General features: G+C 38.3%; 1 protein-coding gene across 1 annotated transcript in view; it reads right to left on the bottom strand.

The window, feature by feature from the left end:
* Positions 1-22482, bottom strand: part of LOC108756581 (putative odorant receptor 85d) — a 107952-nt gene that overhangs the window by 9726 nt on the left and 75744 nt on the right. The window contains exons 3-6 of the mRNA XM_018500494.1: positions 13283-13400; positions 12926-13187; positions 12562-12652; positions 12288-12424 (exon numbers count right to left, since the gene is read on the bottom strand). Of these exons, the coding sequence (XP_018355996.1) occupies positions 12288-12424; positions 12562-12652; positions 12926-13187; positions 13283-13400 (608 nt within the window). The remainder of the gene's footprint in view (positions 1-12287; positions 12425-12561; positions 12653-12925; positions 13188-13282; positions 13401-22482) is intronic.

Below are 22482 nucleotides of genomic sequence, written 5' to 3' on the forward strand. Positions count from 1 at the left end.
TAATCAATGAAAATTATGCCACGCGCATCCCAGAAAACTGACGCCATGACCTTGCCTGCCGATGGAACTGTTTTTGCTTTCTTCGGAGTCGATTCCCCCTTTTCAGTCCATTGCTTCGACTGTTCCTTTCAGGTGTGAAGTGATGGACCCATGTTTCATCCATGGTTATGAATCGGCGCAAAAATTCGGCTTTGTTGCTGCGAAACATCGCCAAACACTCGATTGAAACATCCTCTCAACGCTGCTTTTGTTCGATTGTGAGCAAGCGCGGCACCCACCTTGCGCACAGCTTTCTCATCTCCAAATTTTCAGCCAATATGTGATGTACAGCACTTTTTGAAATGTTTACCATGTCTGCTAGCTCGCGCACTTTCAATCGGCGGTCACCCAATACCATTTTGTGGATTTTCTTCACCATTTCTGGAATGGCCACCTCACTTGGTCGACCACTGCGATGTTCGTCTTCGCAGCTCGTACGGCCTCGTTTAAACTCTGTCACCCAATATTTTACTGTTGTAAACGAAGGAGCAGACTCCTCCAGAGTAGAATCCAGCTCGGCTTTGATATTGGTTGGGCTAAGACCTTTCAAATGAAAGTATTGTATCACATAACGATGATCAATTTTTTTCATCTTTGCAAATTCACCGAGATCGTCCACTATTGATGGCTGCCAAACAAATATTGAACAACGTAGCGTCTTCAAACTTCATAGTTAAGCTTTAGAAAGTTGGTGCTTTCCCCTACAGTGATTTTTTTTATACATCAACCGCCATCTGTACGTCAGGTCGGGTACTTCTGGGACCACCCTCGTAACTTCCGCAATCGCCGAAAGACTCTTGGGCGCAGTGTACAGCGCGATAAAGATAGCGGGTCCTGCAAAATTCAAAAGTTGGCGATTCGGTACCTGTGAACAAGTACAAGACGATTTTTGAGAAGGGTTACATATCAAATTAGACCACCGAAGTGTTTACGATCGTTAAGGTGCAGCGTACCAATCCCGTAACCTATCTACTCGAGGACTATCGTGGAAAATCCGTCGCTGGAGCGTTCTACGAGTTGCATCGCACTCATCCGGACGTGTATCTCGTGAAGAAAGTGTAGCGCAAGAAGGGCGACAAAGTGTACGTCAAGTGACTGGGATTCGATGGATCGCACAATTCATGGATACACAAAAACAATGTTATTTGATAAAATTTTAATTGATATAGTTTGTATACATATAAGAATATAAGTATATAAACGTGTAAAATATTTTTTTTATTATCCTTTCCATTTTTAGAGTATACAGATATAAAATACGTATATAAATGTACGATACATGAAATGAAAAATAATAGTAATACATAATAAAGGACACTACATAAAACATAATAGTAGTACTTATATAAAACGTAATAGTAATACTTATATAAAACATAAAAAATATATATAATGTGTAAATTATAATAGTACATAATAGTAACAGGTATGTAAATTGTATGAGAATATTTAAAAAATGTAAAAAGATATACACGAAGTACAAATTAAGATAATACATAAAGCATAATAATAGTAATACATACGCTGTATGAAAATATAAAAAAAAATGTAAAAACATAATAGTAATATAAATGTTGATATGTATATATATTACAAAGGTATCCGCCAATGTCCCCACGGTAACGTCTCCGTCGAGTCCGGTACGACGTACCGTTTGTCATCGTATAGACTCACAGCGATTTTCGATTCGGATATCGTGTATACCTCGCAGTTTAGATCGTATACACGATTGACGATGAGTCATTTCGATTTTTTCATTCAAATATCGCATGTAGCGTCAAACGTTATCGTTCGCGCTACGACATTACTCTTTACGCCTTTCACCTTTTTAGTGTCCTTCTTGCCGTCCATCCTCACCGCGTACATCTTCGCTCTGAGACCAACGAATTCGGTCATTATCGCACCATTAGTTTCGTCCTTCATCAGACTGGGTACTTTTTTGTTCGCGAAAGGCATACCGTACACGTTGTCCGGATAATCGTTTGTATCGAATTTAGCGATATCACGTTTCCTAGTCTCGTAAACGTCCTCGCAATCGATGTGGTAAATAAGACTGTCGGTGTACATAATTTTACATTTGTCGCGAAACAGTGGTAACATATATTCGTGGTGAAATTCGTACAGGCAGACTTTCGATATGTCGAGTATACATATAATTGGCTTGTTGAACTTCACCTCGAGTTTGCGCAGTTCGATGGTAATTAAATTTTCCGCAAAGACGCTACGACTGTGGAAATTCGGTTTTGCAATCATTGCCTCAGCGCCGTATCGTTCGTCCCATTTTGTTAATAATTTTACGTCGACGTGGTTGCGCACATTCTCCTTAGTTTACTGAATACCGCGTTGTTCATTAGTTTATACAAATTTTTTTCGAAATTGTTTTTCGCGCGCGTTCTGAATTTGTATTAAATTCAATGTAATCGCGAAGCCATGGAGATTGCGCGAATTGTAGCACCCGATGGATCTTTGTTATGCGAAGACCGTGACGAGTACATTGCTGCAGGTTGCGGTAGTGGATGACGTAACGCTGTTTATCGTATAGTGTCGCTAGAAGTTTATGTTCGCGTTTGTCGAGCGGCTTACCGCGCGTCGGACAGAATGGTAGGTCAGTGTGTCGGTCATGTAGATGCTGCGGATACTTGAGATCGACTTCAAGAATATAACCGATGGGCGAATCCAGAGCGATCGCGCTCGCGTCAAAGTTCGCAGCGTCTTCGACTCATTGTAATTTGGCGTATGGCAATGATTGACACATCGCCCACCCGTATAAATTGTTAACATCGTAGTACATCAAGTACGACGACAGTTCCGACGGATCGTAATGTACTTGTTATTAGCCTACGCGTATCTGCCTGAACATTGACTGAGATCACAGCGTATACCGCGCTTGATGAACATGATCATATCAATATCAGTGAGTAATTCAAACTTTATACGCGTATGTATTAACATCGTATCCCACGTGAAACCAGGCAAAGTATAATAATGTGCAGGATCGAGATCGTAACTCGCAACGCAATTTTCGCGGAAATTTTCGAAAATGTCAGCTAATAACAAGACATCGGTTTTCCAATATCAGATCACTGTACTCACTGAGCGTTCGGATGGAGAATCGCTGCCATACGTTTGCGGCGTAAGTGTAATCGCTCTGGGATACGGTATCGCCTCTTAACAAACGGTAAAATGATTCGTACGGTGATGAGCGCGTGTCCTGCAATTTTTCGACACAATGTACTCGTACGGAAAGACATCTTACGAGTCAGTAATTCAAATTCATTATCTGATAGTGTTGAAAATTTGGAACGTATAATTTTTAATTTGTCTTTATCGAGATATGACGCTAATTTATCGAGGCTTGTACTGAGAAATTTAAAAGAATCAATAAAACGTAATTTTACGCAATTGTTTTGAGAATTATTTTCAGTTTTATCTTTAGTGCTATAGACATGTTTTGTGAAGGAAATATACAATATTTTTCTTTGGTTATCGGTAACACATCTACGTGTCCTTCATATGCTGTAGCGATTTCCTTAATTATATAATGCGCGTCGTAGCCTGATAAATTATGAAAAATGATCGGAATATATAATGAATTTTTATAATTTAAATTACAATTCAAATGCGCTGGACCGCGGTATCTACCGGTTAAGTGGCAGTGATCGCGTACCCGCGTATCGTCCGGCGCGAACGATTTCTCGCAAATGTGACAACGCGTCGCGCTACGGTACGCCTCCCATTGTTCTTTCGACAATGTTTCCATGGACACGTTGGCGGATACGAGATTTTTTACGCGATGCACCAAATCGTTGAGTTGTCGCGCGAACCACGCTATACAGTCTTCATTGCGAAAATGATACGATGATAACGTGTCATCGTACGAGCAACGCGCGTAGTAACCTATGCTGAATACCTCATGCTGTTGATACGTGTATGACGACGACATGTATTCCTTGTCGGGTTCCGTCTTCCGTAAAACTCCAGGTCGGTATAGATGACGAATGGGACGCGCTCCTTGTTGCAGTGGTTCCCAAATTCGAGCCACTTTTCGTCCGCGCTCGGCAGTCGGATAGCGCAGTCATTGATCTTCTGGCAGTCCATTGTGTGCAACTGCAATTTTTCATTCGTATTGAAGTAATGCAAGCATCTGAAAAAACAAAAATTATAACTGTTACCATTATTTTATCAGCAAGACAAAAAATTATATTGGGTGGTCCGGAAAGTCCGTGCGGATTTTTTCATTGATTTTTCAAAAGTTTTTTTATTTGTTGCGAAATTTTCGTTACAATTATATCATTCGCTAGAGCAAAGTTTCAGCTTTAAGAATCTGTTTTTTAAATTGCGATATGATGATTTTTATCGGAGTTATGAGCAATCGAAATCAGAATGCTTCTTTACTTAACTCGCTAATAACTCAGAAACAAAAAATTATAGGAACATTTTTAAAAAATGATTTTGTAGGGAAAGCTTTAAGTTTTCACGATGGGTAGTCGAAAATTTTCGTAAATTTTTTTTGGGCACGTGAGAGACCCCCAAAGTGAAAAGAAAATTTTTTATCTTTTTCAGCTCGTAGTTTTTGGTATGTAAAAATTATCAAACTCATATAAACTTAAAAAATGTGATAAGCTTTTAAAAGTAGAGATTTCAAGCTTTAAAACCCTTTTTTTAAATTTAAATTTCGTTCATTTTTGACGAAGGTATCGTATATACAATTTTTCATTGTAAAATCCGCATGGACTTTCCGGACCACCCAATAATAATTTTTTCATGTGTACTTACCGGTCGCAGAAATATTTCTTGTGCTCTTTTTTGCTGAGTTGCCAGCTCACAAGACGCGACAGATTTTTTGTCCACGCAAAGTGGCCAATGCCGTCGTCGCGTGGATCTTGTATATACAGCACATTAACGTGTTTCTCCTTCTTATCACTGATGAGCCGTAGAGGAAGGACTTGTTTATTCTCGATGCCGTATACATTGATCGACACTGCGTTCAACCGTTCGAATTTATGAATATTTTTTAATGTCATTGGAAATTCAATACCCGCGAGATTTAACACAGTCATATAATGCGGATACGATGACTCTCGCTCCGCATACTTTTCAGCTGAATACAGACCGGCGACCACCGACCACGCGAAGCACGCATTGTCCGTCGTCCTCACATTGATCACCGCTCGTTTCGTCGCTATTTCCCGCGGTACTTCGAAGTAACATTCCGCGCGCATGGGATTTAGTTTTTTCACATTCACTACTAAATTGAGGATTCGCGACAATGCCCACCTGCTGTTGCGTTCCTGGAACTCTTTGAGTGATGTCAATGTGGGCTCGATGATATGCTGCTCGTATTGGGTGTGTGAATATGACTCCGCCCTTTCCAATAGGTTCGCTAGCGTCACTGCTTACGCGTGTACATTAAAATGTCAATACTTGTATTCGATAGTACTTTGTGTCAGCTGTCAAACGCATTGTGCGATATATGGTTGAAGCGTAAACAACAAGTATTTTTATCGCATTGAAAATGTCGTTTTATTCCAAATAAACATCATTTGCGGGAAGTTTTATTGCACTAGGAAAAGTGTAGCGGAAACTTATCATTTGGTTGTGGATATTTACGGTGAGCATGTTCCATCAAATACAACATGCTCCATCAACTACAACAAGAATGGTTTCGACGGTTTAAAAATGATGATTTTGACATTGAGGACAAAGAACATGAAAAACCACCCAAAAAATTTGAAGACGCTGAATTGGAAGAATCATTGGCTGAAGATTGTTGTCAAACACAATCAGAATTGGCAGCAACATTAAATGTCGATCGATCAACTGTTGCAAAACGTTTGCGAGCAATAGGAATGGTTCAAAAAGCTAGTAACTGGGTTCTACATGAATTAAAAGACAGACATCGAACGTCGAAAAACCATTTGTAAAATGCTGCTTCAAAAACAAGAAAGAAAAGGTTTTTTGCATCGAATAATTACTGGAGATGAAAAATGGATATATTATGAGAATCCAAAATGCAAAAAAGCCTGGGTGAAGTCAGGTGAAGCCGGCCCATTACAGCCAAAGAAAAATATTCATTGTACCAAGATTATGCTCTGTATTTGGTGGGATCAGAAAGGTGTTGTGCACTATGAGTTACTGAAACCGTCTGATACTATCACTGGCGATGTTTACCAACGATACTAATGCGTTTGAAGGTAGTTATAGAAGAAAAACGACCAGAATGGGTGAATAGGCATGGTAAATTAATTTTTCAACATGACAACGCCAGACCGCATACTGCAAAAGTCGTGAAAACATTTAAATGGACAGGACTGGGAACTGCTACCCCACCCGCTATACGAGGTCTGTTCAAAAAGTATCGCGAATTTTGTGTTTTTTCAAAAATTATTTATTTATTCATGAATATCTACTTTGTCCCCTTCAAAGTAATCCCCATCAGATATTATACACTTGTGCCAACGTTTTTTCCAATCCTCGAAGCACTTCAAACAATTATTTTTTGTGATCTTGTTCAGCTCCTCCTTCGATGCCGTCTTTATCTCCTCAATCGTAGCGTAGCGTCGTCCTTTCATGGGCCTCTTCAGTTTCGGGAACAAGAAAAAGTCACAGGGGGCCAGATCCGGGGAATACGGTGGCTGCGGCATCATTAGTGTATTGTTTTTGGTCAAAAATTCGCGCACAAGCAACGATGTGTGAGCAGGGGCGTTATCATGGTGCAAAAGCCAATTTTTGTTCTTCCACAAATCCGGGCATTTCTGGCGGATTGCTTCGCGCAAATTGCGCATAACTTGCAGGTAATATTCCTTATTGACCGTTCCGATTGGCCAATACTATTTTCTTCACTTCATCAATGTTTTCGTCTGTTGACGTGCTCGGGCGTCCGGCACGCTCTTCGTCGTTCACATCTTCTCGGCCCTCTGAGAACATTTTGTACCACCGATAAACGTTGCTTCGGTCCAAGGTAGCTTCACCATATGCCACAGTCAACATTCGGAATGCGTCCGCGCACTTAATTTTGTTTTTCACACAAAATTTGATACAGATTCTTTGATTCATTTTTTCGAATAGGCAAAAATCGAAGACGAGCCAAAACACGTGCAAGCAAAGCAGCTGTCAAAAATTAACTGAATATTCAAAATAGCCGAACTTGTCGGCATAAGTGAGAGACATGAGTACCAACATAACGCCACAAAAAAATCGAAAATCGAATATACGTAACCCGCGGAAATTCAAAATTCGCGATACTTTTTGAACAAACCTCTGACGTATTCGTCAGACATAGCTCCTTCAGATTACTACTTATTCCGGACGATGCAGTCAGATCTTACAGGAGAGCGATTTACTTCTTACGAAAGCATCAAAATTTGGCTTGATAATTGGATTGCCTCAAAAGGCAAGGACCAGGACTTCTTCATGCAAGGAATCCGTAAATTGCCTGAAAGATGAGCGAAGATTGTAGCTGCAGATGGGGCATACTTTGAATAAATAATTATTTCATTTTCTAAACAAGCAAATGTATTTTATTTTCACAAAAAAGGACGGAGTCATATTCACACACCCAATACCACTCGCGTAAATCTGTGTATCTGTATATCTCGCTGTTCTTAGTGTTTATATTCTTAATATCACGTTTGTTGTTCGTCGCAAACTTGCCGTTGAACGCGATGTTCACTTTTGCACTACTGTATCTTTCTACAGCGTCTCGCACACGCTCGAGCACTATTTCTTTCGCGTCTTCCAAACCGTCGCGGCTCGATGTAATCCACGTTGACCACAGCACACGTCAATATACGGCTATCAAACGCGGCATCGATCTCTCGCCAGATGAGAGATCTTTCGTCGCGACTAGCGTACCCGCCGCCAACGAAACGTCGCTCTAATTCTTTGCACCCGCGAGTCGTGCGATCCTTGCAACTGCGAGGCGCGGACGCTTGGCACAGTAAAGTTCTTCGAGCCGCTCGATGCACTCGTCGCATCGTTGCAGCCACGCGAAACATTCCACCAGAATAGCGACCTGCAACAGCCGCACTTCAACAGTTCGCGTTCCACTCGCTCTAGATTTTCCATGTCTTTTTTTTCTTTATATCACTTCACACTTTTACATGGAGCACGTGACTTGTTCACATACGTTGAAGCACCGCTTTATATCTAGAATGTCATAGTGTTTTATCACCTTTTTATTATGTTCGTCTACTGAGGTGCACTCTTTACAGAGATAGCATAATTGATCATGCATATACTTATCATATAAGTCACGAAACACTTTTTTAGCAGGATTCTCCTCACAGTCGTAGTATGGCATCACTAATTTGTCCGTTATCATCACTTTAACGCATTTCTCACCACCTGTGGGAATCTTAATACGCCTACAGCTATATTGAATCTTATTTTCACTTTACATTAAGTAATAACACTGTTCCTTTATTAAACCGAAAGCTTTGTACTAAAATCTCTCTTCGAAGTCAATGTGCACCGTTTGATCTCCTAGCCGTCCGAACCAATATTCCTTTTCATCATCGTTATCATCATTGATGACGATTCCCTGTTTCGCATTATATGTACCTATTTCTCGATCATGTAGAAACTGCACCGGCAATATTAGCACATATTTGTCTCTCCTCCGCGGATCACAGTCTTCAGGCATACTTTTTGCATTCATTTTTTTCACAATACTGTTCACAATAATTTTTCAATATGTGCAGAGTGGACACATGCTGCACGGAAATATAGTGTACATTGGCACTTGCAATTCGTGCAAGATCGATCGTCTAGCGCATCAATATAATCGATATCATGCTTCCTTACAAGATACATTCCTATAACATCAGTGTCAGCCAAACATATCATGCATGTTGCACACACATTTAAAGCACCACCCATTGTATAGTAGCACTGGACTATGTAGTGTTTAATACGACCGTTCAGTGCACGGATTTCTGGAGACGGTACAAATTTTTCTGCGTGATTCGTATCGTGCTCACTCAAGTCGCTAACATAACCAGTATCATCGGATAGCACTTCTTCGTCGGAATCTTGGTCCATTATTTCTTCAAAATCTACATTAATTTCTTCTAACACTTCGAACAATTCGTTTCTAATATTCGCGAACTGTTCCGGATCCATGTTTCTAATGTGCTCGACTACGTTGGTTATGTCCTCAACGTTCGCACGATGATTAACCATACTTTTTCCATTATTCTTATTGCGACCGATTCGTTCGTCTTCCAGGACACCAACTGCGGAAGTGAGCACTTATACGTAGACTGCTGAAAAAGTTTCTGCAAACAATATGAAAAAAAAAACATGTAAAATTCGGTAAATGACTTTATTGTTTTTCGAAGTATTCGCCTTTAAGATCGATACATTTTTGCATATGCTCGAACCCACTCTCGAAGCATTTTTTCCACTCTAAGGCTGTAACTTCAGAAATCAGTCTACGAAATGTAGAAACTGCACCGGCGATATTAGCACATCTGTGTCTCTTCTACGCGGATCACAGTCTTCAGGCATACTTTTTGCATTCATTTTTTTCACAATACTGTTCACAATAATTTTTCAATATGTGCAGAGTGGACACATGCTGCACGGAAATATAGTGTACATTGGCACTTGCAATTCGTGCAAGATCGATCGTCTAGCGCATCAATATAATCGATATCATGCTTCCTTACAAGATACATTCCTATAACATCAGTGTCAGCCAAACATATCATGTTCCAACAGCTGCTTCAAGCGACTCAAATCGCTCATCACGCATCTTATTTTTAATGTTTGGGAACAAAAAGAAGTCATTAGGTGATAAATCAGGTGAATACGAACAATGAGTCATCAATTCGACATTATTACTGGAAAAAAATCAACGATTTGACGTGCTGTGTGACAGCTGACGTTGTCATGATGAAGGATGATGCGACGATTTCGGTTTGTTCTACGCAATTCATTTATGACTTCTGGCAAACAAATTGTTGTATACCAATCAGTATTTACAGTCCTTTGATCCTCTAAAACGGTTGTCACATGTCCGGTATAACCGAAGAAACAAGCAATCATTTGTTTGGCAGTACTGCGTGAACGAACAACTTTTGTTGGTTTCGGTTCATTTTGAAATACCCAAACAGTGGATTGTTGTTTACTTTCGGGCTCATACGAATAGATCCATGTTTCGTCCCCAGTAACGATGTTGTAGACCAAATTTGACCGACCTCGGTTGAATTTCTTGAGCATTTCTTTGCTCCATTTAACACGAGCCTGTTTTTGAGCTTCGGTCAAATTGTGTGGAATCCAACGACTGCAAAGTTTCCGTACGCTTAAGTGAACATGCAAAATCGTATGTATTGCTTTCATGTCAATGCCTAAGGATGCCTGAATCTCGAGGTATGTTATATGCCGGTCTCGCTCAATCATTTCACGCACAGCATCAACATTAGTGGCAACAACAGACGTGGATGGACGACCTTCATGGAATTCATCACTAAGAAAGGTACGTCCACGCTGGAATTCGGCAAACCAATTATAAACAGTCCTATTGGATGGTGCTTCATCCCCAAAAGCCAAATGAAGTCGATCGATGCATTGTTTCGGAGTTAAATTTGTAATCGTAAAAAATCATTGCCCGAAAATTTTCATGCAAAATTTCCATTTTCTTACAAAATAAGTTCTTTTAAAATACTATGCAAACAAAACTAGTTGGCTTAGGTACAAATTGTCAATTGAATTATAGGTTAAAAACGTCTAATTTTACGGGTATGATAGTAGCAGAACGTTGGCGCCACTGGAAGTACTAGATTGCAGAAACTTTTCCAGCGGCCTACGTAATTCATTATATATTTTATTTGTGACTTCTTTGTCCCTATTAGGTCATACCTTATTTAGAAATAGATAAGGCAGCATCGTTAGCGGTTCTAGTTTATATAAGCAGCATCAACGCTTCCCTTAACACGTCGCTACATGTCATCGATCTCTCTCTCTCTCTCTCTCTCTTCTCAGAAAAAATCGTAATTGACACTTCTTCAAAGAAATTTAAGGGCTGTGGGAACGCAATGTGATTTCATATTTTTCACTGGAGTATCACTTTCATTTTACTGTAGAAGATTTATGTTTTATTTAGCAGCCGAACATTGCTTCTCTTAACGCGTTGTGATGTGTCATCGATCTGATAATGTATATAAACAGTCTATATAACTTTTTTTTCTTTTAATCGTAAATTTCGATTACGAGTGATAAGACATGAGTCGAGTAAAAGAATATGTATATACATCGAAAATCGATCGAGCGCAAGGGTTACCGTCTCTTGTCACCAGGTCTGCCAAGTTCATCACCATTGAGGGAAAAAGCGAGATATTGGGAAGATCCAGGTGGAAAAGCATCAAAATCGCCAATATGTTCCTCATCAACATCATCAAAATCGCCAACATGTTCCTCATCATCATTATCATCATCATCAACGTCATCAATGCCATCGAAATATAAGCCATAAGGTATCACATTTGGACTGAGTAATGCTAATGCATTTTTTTCTCAGCTGAAAAAGCGAATAGTTGAAACAGCAAAAAGTTTTTTATTCCCTTTTTCCAGAAAGCGCTGTTAGATATCCATGCCATCGATTGCATTTGAACGCTGTCGATTGTGAAAAAAAAATGTAATAAAATATGAGAAAAAAAACACGATGTAATAAGATGTGAATAAAAAATTTTCGTTCACATCATTTTATAATATATATGTACTTTATTTTACTTTTCATCCATCCATTCATCCTATATCTCGACGTGCTAATAAAAAACCATATTGAAAAAACTGTATCATAAAAAAAGAGGATTCATTTCTTCCATCCTGTTTTTCATTCATATCACGTTATGCGCTCTAACATCGTCGTGCATGCTCTATCTTTCTCTAACGTGCCTTGTTATCTACACATTTTTTTGGGGTGGATGCGTGGCCCGCAGCAGCGGCGGTGGCGGCGGTGGCGGCGGTGGCGACGGTGGTGACGGTGGCGGCGGCGGCGGCGGCGGATGATGAAAAAAATAAGAAATGCATTGTTTATGTAATCCGCATTGTTTATGTAATCAATCGACTGGGATCCTATGACAGCGATGCCGCATCTTCCCGCGCCTTCCTCCGCGCCTACAAGTACCTCCCGCCCTCCTCCCCCCACGCCTACGAGTACCCCCTGCGCCCCGCGCTCCCTTCTAGCCGCATGGGTTAGAATCGGCCTAGTATTGCTACTATTATTACATAATTATTCATCTTACATTTTATCACGGGTTTGAAGACTGTGATCTATCAGCTTTTGTCCTTCAAAACTGAGGCAGAACAGATGGATCAATTGACCAATGACATACATCATATATCTTATCAATTCTAAAATACCGGCATGCTGTTGCGTAACCTACAATATAAAAAATATATTTTTTCATTCTTTGCGCTTATGCCTCTTTTATAATTTAAAAGAAAATACATAATTATATCTGCAGATTCTAAATGTGGAAAACACATATTGGATAGAATCTTGAAATTAGCACGTACTTGTAACAATGTAATGCTGATCATTATTGTATTTAGTGCTAGTTGTATAGTCAGAGTTAATGAAAACGTATCTCCGATCAATTGAGCAAACCTATGACAAAAAGTAAAGAATATGATAATAATAAAAATCCAAATTTGTCTTTTTATCTATTGTATATTGACAAATTATTCACTTTAAAGCCTTTCGGTGCGTATACACGGAGAATGCAATTTGTTTACAGTACATGTCACTTGTGCGAGAATGTAACATTTTCATGGTATTGTTGTATATTAATCGTTCAAACCGAAATCTGCAAATATAATCGCAATGATATATGCATATAGTGTCAATTTTGCTAAATAAGTTTATATATGTTGTTTTTACCCTACTAAAGTGAAAATACTGCAGATGTGTTCAATGTAAGTTAAGAGCATACAATCGTGGGAGAGTATCACAGTCACAGCAATTTCCCAAGCCATAATAGCATGTGAAAAAATACAGAAGAAATATTTTCTTTCATCAACGAAGTAATATCCTGGATATATCGGCAGTATAGGACGAGATTCATTGAGAGGTAAAACGACATCCAACACTTGCGGTATGAGAGATAGGGATATAAATGTATACACGCCAAAATAATAATACACTACAAATAGATGAAGCGTTTGCTATATTGTAATTTCGTAAACAAATGTATTAAACAAGAAATAAATATGAAGAAATGACATGATTAATTCTTACGTGAGTATCCCAAAGAATATCGCCTGCTGTTCTTGGCATATCTCTCCATAATTTCATATTCTTCTGGTGTTTCCAATTCGTTCCAATCAACGAATAACTGATCAATGAGGACTTTTATCTAGAGCCATCAATTAATACACTTTACTTCATAATCTAATATAGGGCTCGACAAGATTTGCACTTCTAGGCCGATTTTCGACTCGGCTCTGCTTCCCGCTATTCCCTTCATTTCTCGCCTCGCGCGCAGTCCAAATGTCGTTCGGCGCTTAGGAACATATAACACGTAGACATGAGGTGCGCTCGCTTTAAGCGCTCACGCTATAAACTTCATTCTATTTTTTTTTTCGCTCATTATATAATTAAGACAGAATGAAGCAACATGTAAGTGCTCAAAGAGAATACATCCAATAAATTTTCAATAGTTTCCCATGTTACCCTTGAGGTACTATTGTTAACGCGTTTTTTTTTTAAATGGTATCCCTATTAGGCTTAGTCCATCGATAAAAATGATGAATTGTACAACCATGTAATTAAACACAAACCAAGAAAAAAAAATGAAATATACTTATACTGATTTTCGGAATCTTTTATTGGCGAGATCAGAAACGTCGATTTGCACACGTAGCGAGCCGTAAGACGCTGCAAAGAATCATCGCTTAAGGAAGAACGTCTCTTATTTTTTATAAGTTTCCTTTTTGGAAAGGATCTCACATAAATATGTAGACCCGAACATGGAATGAATTGGAAGTCCGAAATTGTTGGTTTCATATACAAACATGTGCCGTTTAATGTTAATTTCACGTTATTCGTATTATATATTTTAATAAGTTTCACATTTAAATCTTGAATCGGTGATGATAATGAGACTGTTGACTGCATTAATCTGCACGCTTCTCGATGAACGTCTTCCACATAGCAGGTACAAACATATGATTGCCTCGATTATCATCAATCGCAATTTGCATATGAGATATAGATCCCACAACAATCCCAATGTCCAGGAATTTGTACATTATCAATATCAATGCATATTTTTTCATGAAGATACGAGGCATGTAGCAGGGTTTCGAAAATATACTAGACGATGTTTGAGAAAATGCGCTGTGAAAAAAAAGAAAACATGTAAATAGATCTTACAGAAATACATAATGTATAATACGCAAAATATTTTATAAAATTAAATGAACTTACTGTCTCTTGCACGTCTTTGTCTCATCCTGTTGTATTGGAACGTAATAGTTTATGGCTTGAGATTTTTTATTTTCTCTTATAATCGAGAAGAACTTATAATCAGCAATAGCTGTCTGAACTCTGTTGAAGCTCTCTGAACGATTGATGGCGATAATGTTTCTCGAAGCTTTTCTTTTAAACAGTTTTCCCTTCCACATTTTTTTACACACTCTAAAATAGAGGGGATTTTTTTTATAAACACTATATTTTGAAGAACAGTTACGACGTGATCGAAAAATACTAAATTGACACATATCATAAGAATGCACTCTAATGATATCGAATCTCTGTTATCTAAGGGATTGGCGCCAACGACAATAAAGTCTGTCTGTACCTATTCTCTTTTCAAAAATGAATTTTGGGAAAAGAAATCAAAACATATTTAAAAAGAAATCTTATATTTTATTTAAACTTAATACATTTCTTTTTGGCATTGCGACCACCAGTTGTATATTTTAACGCACAATTCTTAACATGTTTTCCACATCATACAATATTAATACAAGGGCAAGTCAATAAGTTCTTAGAAAATCTGTCAGAGGGCACTCGCAGTGTCATGTCACATTACTTTTTGATAAATAGCATCTTTCAGCTGATTACTGTCAAATTTTGAACGGAATTCATCGCGTTGTTTCATTTCTGTAGTGCACTGATCAAACATCTACATATGAAAGGTTTAACGCCTAAAGAAATCAAAGCCGAGTTGGATAATGGTCATAGCACATCTACATCAGCGTTTGCCGCTGTATACAATTGGGTGAATGAATTTAAACGTGGTCGTATATCCACATGTGATGCACCTCGTTCGGGACGTCCAATTGAGGCTGCTACGCCAGAAATTATCGATAAAAAATCCACGATATTGTTTTAACTGATCGAGGAGAGAAAGCGCGAACTTGTTGAGGCCACAGGCATATCACATGGCACAGTAATTTCAATTTTGCACGAACAATTGGGTATGAAAAAGCTATCGGTAAGATGGGTGCTGCGTTTGCTCACTGTGGATCATAAGCGCGACCGTGTGACGATTTCAAAATGTTTGGAGATGTTTCAACGTAATCCAGATGAATTTCTGCGTCAATTCATTACTGTGGACGAAACATGGATCCATTACTTCACACCCCAGACGAAGGAACAGTCAAAACAATGAACTTCACCGGACGAACCAGCTTCGAAGAAGGCGAAGACCGTGAAGTCGGTCGGAAAGGTGATGGCCACAGTTTTTTGGGATGCACGCGGTATAATTCATATCAATTACCTTCTGTCGAAGTAAACGACTACTACGCAGCCTTATTGAACGTTTTAACAACATTTTAAAGAAAAAACGTCCCCATTTGGCGAAGAAGAAAGTGCTCTTCCATCAAGCAATGCACGGGTTCACACGTGCCCGGTATCGATGGCCAAATTCAACGAATTCCACTACGAATTGCTTCCTCATTCAGCATATTCGCCAGATTTAGCCCCCTGTGATTATTTCCTGTTTCCAAACCTGAAGAAATGGTCCGGAAGAAAGAGATTCACCACCAGAGAGCAGCTCGTCGCCGAAACAAAGCTTATTTTGAAGGGTTGGACAAATCATACTATTCGGTCGGCTTGAAAAAGTTGGAAAATTGTTGGATCAAGTGTATTGAACTAAAAGGAGACTATGTTGAGAAATAAAAATAAATGTCGATAAAAAAAATGTGTTTTACTATGTTTTTTTAAAAACTTATTGACTTGTCTTCGTAATAAATTACATCATAGATTACATATTTATAAAGCATTAATTTAAAGAATCTTTAATGTAACAATATTGTAAGTAAGTTCTTTATTTTTTGTCTACTTACATTCAGCAAGCGTGACAATATTCAATAATAAAGAGATATATGTGTCTCTGAAATCAATTTAAAATCTCTTTGAAATATCGTCAAACACATAAATAAAATGCACTTTCTTAATGTATACCTAATTTGATTCTTTGTACAAGGATTTATCGTTGGAAAGAAATTTATTTGAAGGAAGTGACTGTGTTGAGAAACGGAGCCTCTCATTACATTTTTACATGTCCCATGCCATGAAATTTTTTGAGAAAATCCGAAAAGAACTGCGCTTTCTGGCTGTACTTGTCATCATGGATTGCAATGGGAAGACAGGATGATTCCTTACAGTATGATCAACTGCCTGATTACAATGGCTGTAATTAGTTACAAGAGAATGATGACAATAAGGCTCTCATATAGATTAAAGGACTTAAAAAATGCGAATAGCTGGCTGATATACTCCATAGAGACGACTTGACCATTGAGATCCTGGATGCTGATTACGAAGATATAAATATGTACTTTACATAATCTGGATATTACTAATACTGTACGATGTGGAAAACATGTTAAGAATTATGCATTACAAAATATGTTTAAAATATACAACTGATGGTCGCAATGCTAGAAAGAAGTGTATCAAGTTTATAAAAAATAAAGTATAAGATTTCTTTTTAAATACGTTTTGATTTCTTTTTTCGAAATTCATTTTTTAAAAGAGAAGGAACAGACAAACTTTATTGTCGTTGGCGCCGATCCCTTAGATAAAAGTGATTCGACATCGTTAGAGTGCATTCTTGTGATGTCAATTTGGTATCTTTCGATCACATCGCAACTGTTCATCAAACTATACTGTTTATAAAAAAAAATCCTCTCCATTTTAGGTCGGAAAAAATACGGAAGAAAACATTGTTTAAAAAAAAAGCTCCGGAAAATGTTATCGCCATCAATCTTTCAACAGAGAGCTTCAACAGAGTTCAGACAGCTATTGGTAATTATAAGTTCTCCGAGAAAATAAAAAATCTTAAGTCATGAATTATTACGTTTCAATATACCAGGATGAGCCGTCCAAGAGACAGTAAGTTTATTTAATTTTATAAAATATTTTGCTTATACGTATTATACTTCATGTAAAAGTTATGCGCTTCGCGGGTTTCCACCGTGTTCAGATCCATTCTTGAAATGCCAATATATCGTGATTCTTGCAGTCCACTTCATCAGGACGAAGAGCAGCCTGATACTAAGCTGTTTTTCCGGGCCGCTTCTTTTTTATACGGTACTTGTTGGAGTGATGGGTGGAAAGAAAAGAATTGTGGGTGAGGGAGGAAAGGGGGGGGATTGGTCAGTCTTTAATAACCGGGAGAATAGTTTTCTATATTTTATTTATGTTGTAGCCATTATCTCTATTTAGATTGTTTCTGTATCTCTATGGCTTCTCTATACTTTCTTGAAAAGTATAGAGAAATAATTTTGGCTATTGTGGTCATTTTATCAAACAGTATTTGATGTCCTGTTTCGATGTTGTGTTCTGATAATGCTGACTGCGTGACGTGCTTTAGCCTGACTTCACGTTGGTGTTCTTTTATTCGTAGGTTGACCACATTCTCTCGGTTTCTCCAATGTATACTTGCCCGCAAGGACAAGGTATTTTGTATACTCCTGCGGAGCTGAGTGGAGGTCTTTGATCTTAAGATCCAAATTAGATTTTAGGATTTCTTAAGATTTGTCCTTTTTGGGTGGTTTAAAGATAGTTCGGATATTGTATTTAATATTCTGCCAATCCGATCTCTTGTTCCTTTAACATATGGGAGAGTGGATAGAATCCTTTCGTCTAGTTGTGTGTCAGAGACCGTTGTTTGCATGTACCATATATTGATTGTTTTAATTACAATATGTCTTTTTTGTTGTATCCGTTTTTTTGTATGGCTAGTTTTAAGTGGTTGAATTCTGTCTGTAGATGTTCTTTGTCATAGATGGTGAAAACTCTATGTACCAGAATTGATTGCAGACTGTTTCTGTGATGGGTGGTGGTGCGACTCGGCATGTAGGTATCTATCTGTGTGTGTTGGTTTTCTGTACACTTGATGGCTTGAGATACCGTCAGCGCTTTCTTAGAGACAAGAACATCTAGGAAGGGGAGTTTTCCTCTATATCTATAGTGAATTGGATAATTGGATATTGATTGTTGAGGAAAATAAGGAATTTATGGAGTTCGGTTCTGCCGTGTCTCCATATCACGAATGTGTCGTCTACATAACGGAATCAAACTTCTGGTTTCTTAGATGTTTTTCTGAGGGCCTCTTTTTCAAAATGCTCCATGAAGATGTTGGCAATTATAGGAGAAATAAAACAGCCCATTGCCGCTCCTGAAGTTTGTTCATAAAAATTGATTGTTATAGGAGAAGTAAGTGATTGTTAAGCAATACTCTATTTGTGGGATGAGGTCGGAGGGGACTTTATTATATTTAATGTGTCTTTTATTGGAACTTGTGTGAAAAGGGATTCTACGTCGAAACTTACAAGCAAGTCTGTGGGACGTAGTCGGATTTTTTGGATTTTTTTTATAAAGTCCGTTAAGTTGATTATGTGTGATTCAGATTTTTTTAGTGAGGGATTGTAGTGTTTGTGCTAGGAAGCGGGATAAGTTGTATGTCGGGGAGTGTATGGCGCTGACAATCGGTCTGAGGGGGATGTTGGTTTGTGTACTTTTGGTTTTTCCGTATAGTCTTGGTGGAAGAGGATTTGTTATTTAATGTTGATTTGAACCAAATGGTTTTACTAGGATTGTTGCTTTTCTCCACTAGGATCTTGGTATTTTGTGCGATTGTATTAGTTGGATCTTTGTCAAGCTTTTTGTATGCTTTGTCTGAAAGAAGGTTCTTCATCTTTTTCTTATAGTCTGATGTGTTCATGACTACTGTCGTATTGCGTTTGTCGGCTGGAAGCACGATGATGTCTGTGTTCTTGTTAAGGTCTTGGAGGACCAATCGCTCTTGTCTAGTGATGTTAAGTGGAGAGAGTTTGGCTTTGGGAAAGATATTGGTTACCTGTCTGCGGATATTATCTGCTTGTTCTGATGGGAGTCGATAGATGATTGACTCTATTTGGCTGATAAATAATCTTCCTTTGGAATCTTTCTAGGTGCCACTGAGAAGTTAGGGCCTTTGGCAAGCGCATAGTGTCTTGAGACAAGTTGACTTTGTTGGATAGGTTCTTGACGTTAAGTAGAGAGGGTTGTGTGGATTTTTGTGAGGGACAAGGTTTATGTATTTTTCTGTCTTTCAGAGGATTGTGTGTATGGCTTGTTCGTATGTAATACGATCTAGGGTTTGCCAGATATCATGCCGCAACGTGGCGGATAAAAACAGGTAAAGTTTAAAGGTTTTATGGGAGATCTGGGCTATTTGTGACTTAGTTAAGTAGATGCGCCTTTGATAAGGATAAGGCTAGTATTATAAAAGATGTTTTTGGATTTATGAGTTCCTAGGTCCTTGAGTTGTAGGAACTTTGGAATGATGTTATTATCCCTGCGTTTTAGGAATGCCAAGTTTAGTGATAGTTTCTTGGCTAGGAAAGACCTGAGTTTGCTGAAAGTGTTAACTTTAGCAAGGATACTCTCCCTGTAAAGGTACTTGATAATATTCTTGAAGCTTCCACGGATGCTTTCTACATAAAGATTATGCATTTCGCGGGTTTTCTTCGTGTACAGATCCATTTTTGGAATGCCAACGTTTCGTGGACCTTGCAGTCCACTTCATCAAAGCGAAGAGCAGTCTGATACTGAGCTGTTCCTCCGGGCCGTACTTTTTTATACGCTACTTATTGGAGTGGTGGGGGGAAAAAAGAGAATTATTGATGAGGAGGGAGAGGGGGGGGGATCAGTCTTCGATAACCGGCCACGTCCCACAGATTTGCTTGTAAGTTTCGACGTAGAATCCCTTTTCACACAAGTTCCAATAAAAGACACATTAAACATAATAAAGGTTTCACATAAAGTCCCCTCCGACCTCATCTCACTAATAGAGCACTGCTTAATAACCATTTACTTCTCCTATAGCAACCAATTTTATGAACAGACTTCAGAAGCGGCAATGAGCTGTTCTATTTATCCTGTAATCGCCAACATCTTCATGGAGCATTTTGAGAAAAAGGCCCTCAGAAAAACATCTAAAAAACCAGAAGTTTAGTTCCATTATGTAGACAACACATTCGTGATATGGAGACACGGTAGAGCCGAACTCCGTAAATTCCTTATTTTCCTCAATTAACATCCAAATACCTACTTCACTATAAATATAAAGGAAAACGGAAAATTCCCCTTCCTAGATGTTCTTGTTCTAAGAAAACTGACGGTACCTTAGGCCATCAAGTATAAAGAAAACCAAACACACAAATATATACTTACATGTCGAGTCACCACCACCCATCACAGAAACAGTCTGCAATCAACTTATTTGTACATAGAGCTTTCACCATTTATGATAAAGAACATCTATAGACGGAACTCAACCACTTAAAACTAGCCTTACAGAAAAACGGATACGACAAAAAAGACATAATTAAAACAATCAATAAACATGCAAACAAGACAATGGTCTCTGACACACAACTAGACGAAAGGATTTTATCCATTTTCCCATATGTCAAAGGAACAACAGATCGGATTGGCAAAATATTAAACACAATATCCGAACTATCTTTAAACCACCCAAAAAGGACAAATCTTAAGAAATCCTAAGATCTAATTTAGATCTTAAGATCAAAGACCGCAGGAGTATACAAAATACCTTGTTCCTGCGGGCAAGTATACATTGAAGAAACCGAGAGAATGGTCAACCTACGGATAAAAGAACACCAACGTGAAGTTAGGCTAAAACACGTCACGCACTCAGCATTATCAGAACATAACATCGAAACAGGACATCAAATACTGTTTGATAAAACGACCACAATAGCCAATATTACTTCATACTTTCCAAGAAAGTATAGAGAAGCCATAAAGATATAGAAACATCCTAACAATCTAAATAGAGATAATGGCTATAACATAAATAAAATATGGAAAACCGGTTATTGAAGACTGACCAATCTCCACCCCCTCTGCCCCCTCACCAAACATTCTCTTCATTGCCCCCACCACTCCAACAAGTAGCGTATAAAAAGGAACGAAGGAACAGCTCAGTATCAGGCTGATCTTCGCCCTGATGAAGTGGATTGCAAGATTCACGAAACGTTGGCATTTTAAGAACAGGTGTGGTCATGGAGGAAACCCGCGAAACGCATAACTTTTATATAGAAAGCACCCGTGGAAGCTTCTAGAACATACGTTATATATTTTTATATGATCTATTTACATGTTTTCTTTTTATTCACAGCGCATTTTTTCAAACATCGTCTAGTACATCTTCGAAACTTTGCTACATGCCTCGTATCTTGATGAAGAAATATGCATTGACATCGATAGCGTATAAATTCTTGGACATTGGGATCGTATCTTATGTGCAAATTGCGATTAATGATAATCGAGGCATGTTCATACTTCATGTTACGTAGAAGATGTTCATCGAGAGGCGTGCAGATCGAGCGATTAGTGTAGTCAACAGCCATCCCATCATCATCACCGATTCAAGATCTAAATGTGAAACTTGTTAAAATATGTGATAAATATGAATAACATGAAGTTATCATTAAATAGCACATGAAACCAACAACTATGTCTTTCTTATTTGAGCTTGAGCAATATATTGTACATGTATTCTATGAACTGAATCAATATACGTACCGTGTTAGTACGAAATTCGAATATTTTGTGTCATTTTTAAGACAAAATTGTATTATTAATAAAAGCGATGCTGCAAACACTTTGTACAAAATTTATGATAAAAATTCTATTATAGAATGTGAACTAATTGTTTATGATTCAGATTATATTATACATACTGCATTACATGATAAATAAACGTATGTTAAAAAATATATTCTTTTCTTCTAAAATTATTTTATCCTTAGTATTTTCGCTACTTCTTCATATCTTCGTAGTAATATTGAATTAGTCAATAAGAAAGCGTGCTTTCCCCTTCCTCGGACCCACAGCGTCTGGGAGCGGAGAAAGAGAATAATAGGTTAGAGAGAACGAAATCCCCTTCCCCTTCTAACATAACCCCCCCCCCC

This window comes from Trachymyrmex septentrionalis, unplaced genomic scaffold (genome assembly GCF_001594115.1).
Source record: "Trachymyrmex septentrionalis isolate Tsep2-gDNA-1 unplaced genomic scaffold, Tsep1.0 scaffold128, whole genome shotgun sequence".
Classification (NCBI taxonomy): Eukaryota; Metazoa; Arthropoda; class Insecta; order Hymenoptera; family Formicidae; genus Trachymyrmex; species Trachymyrmex septentrionalis.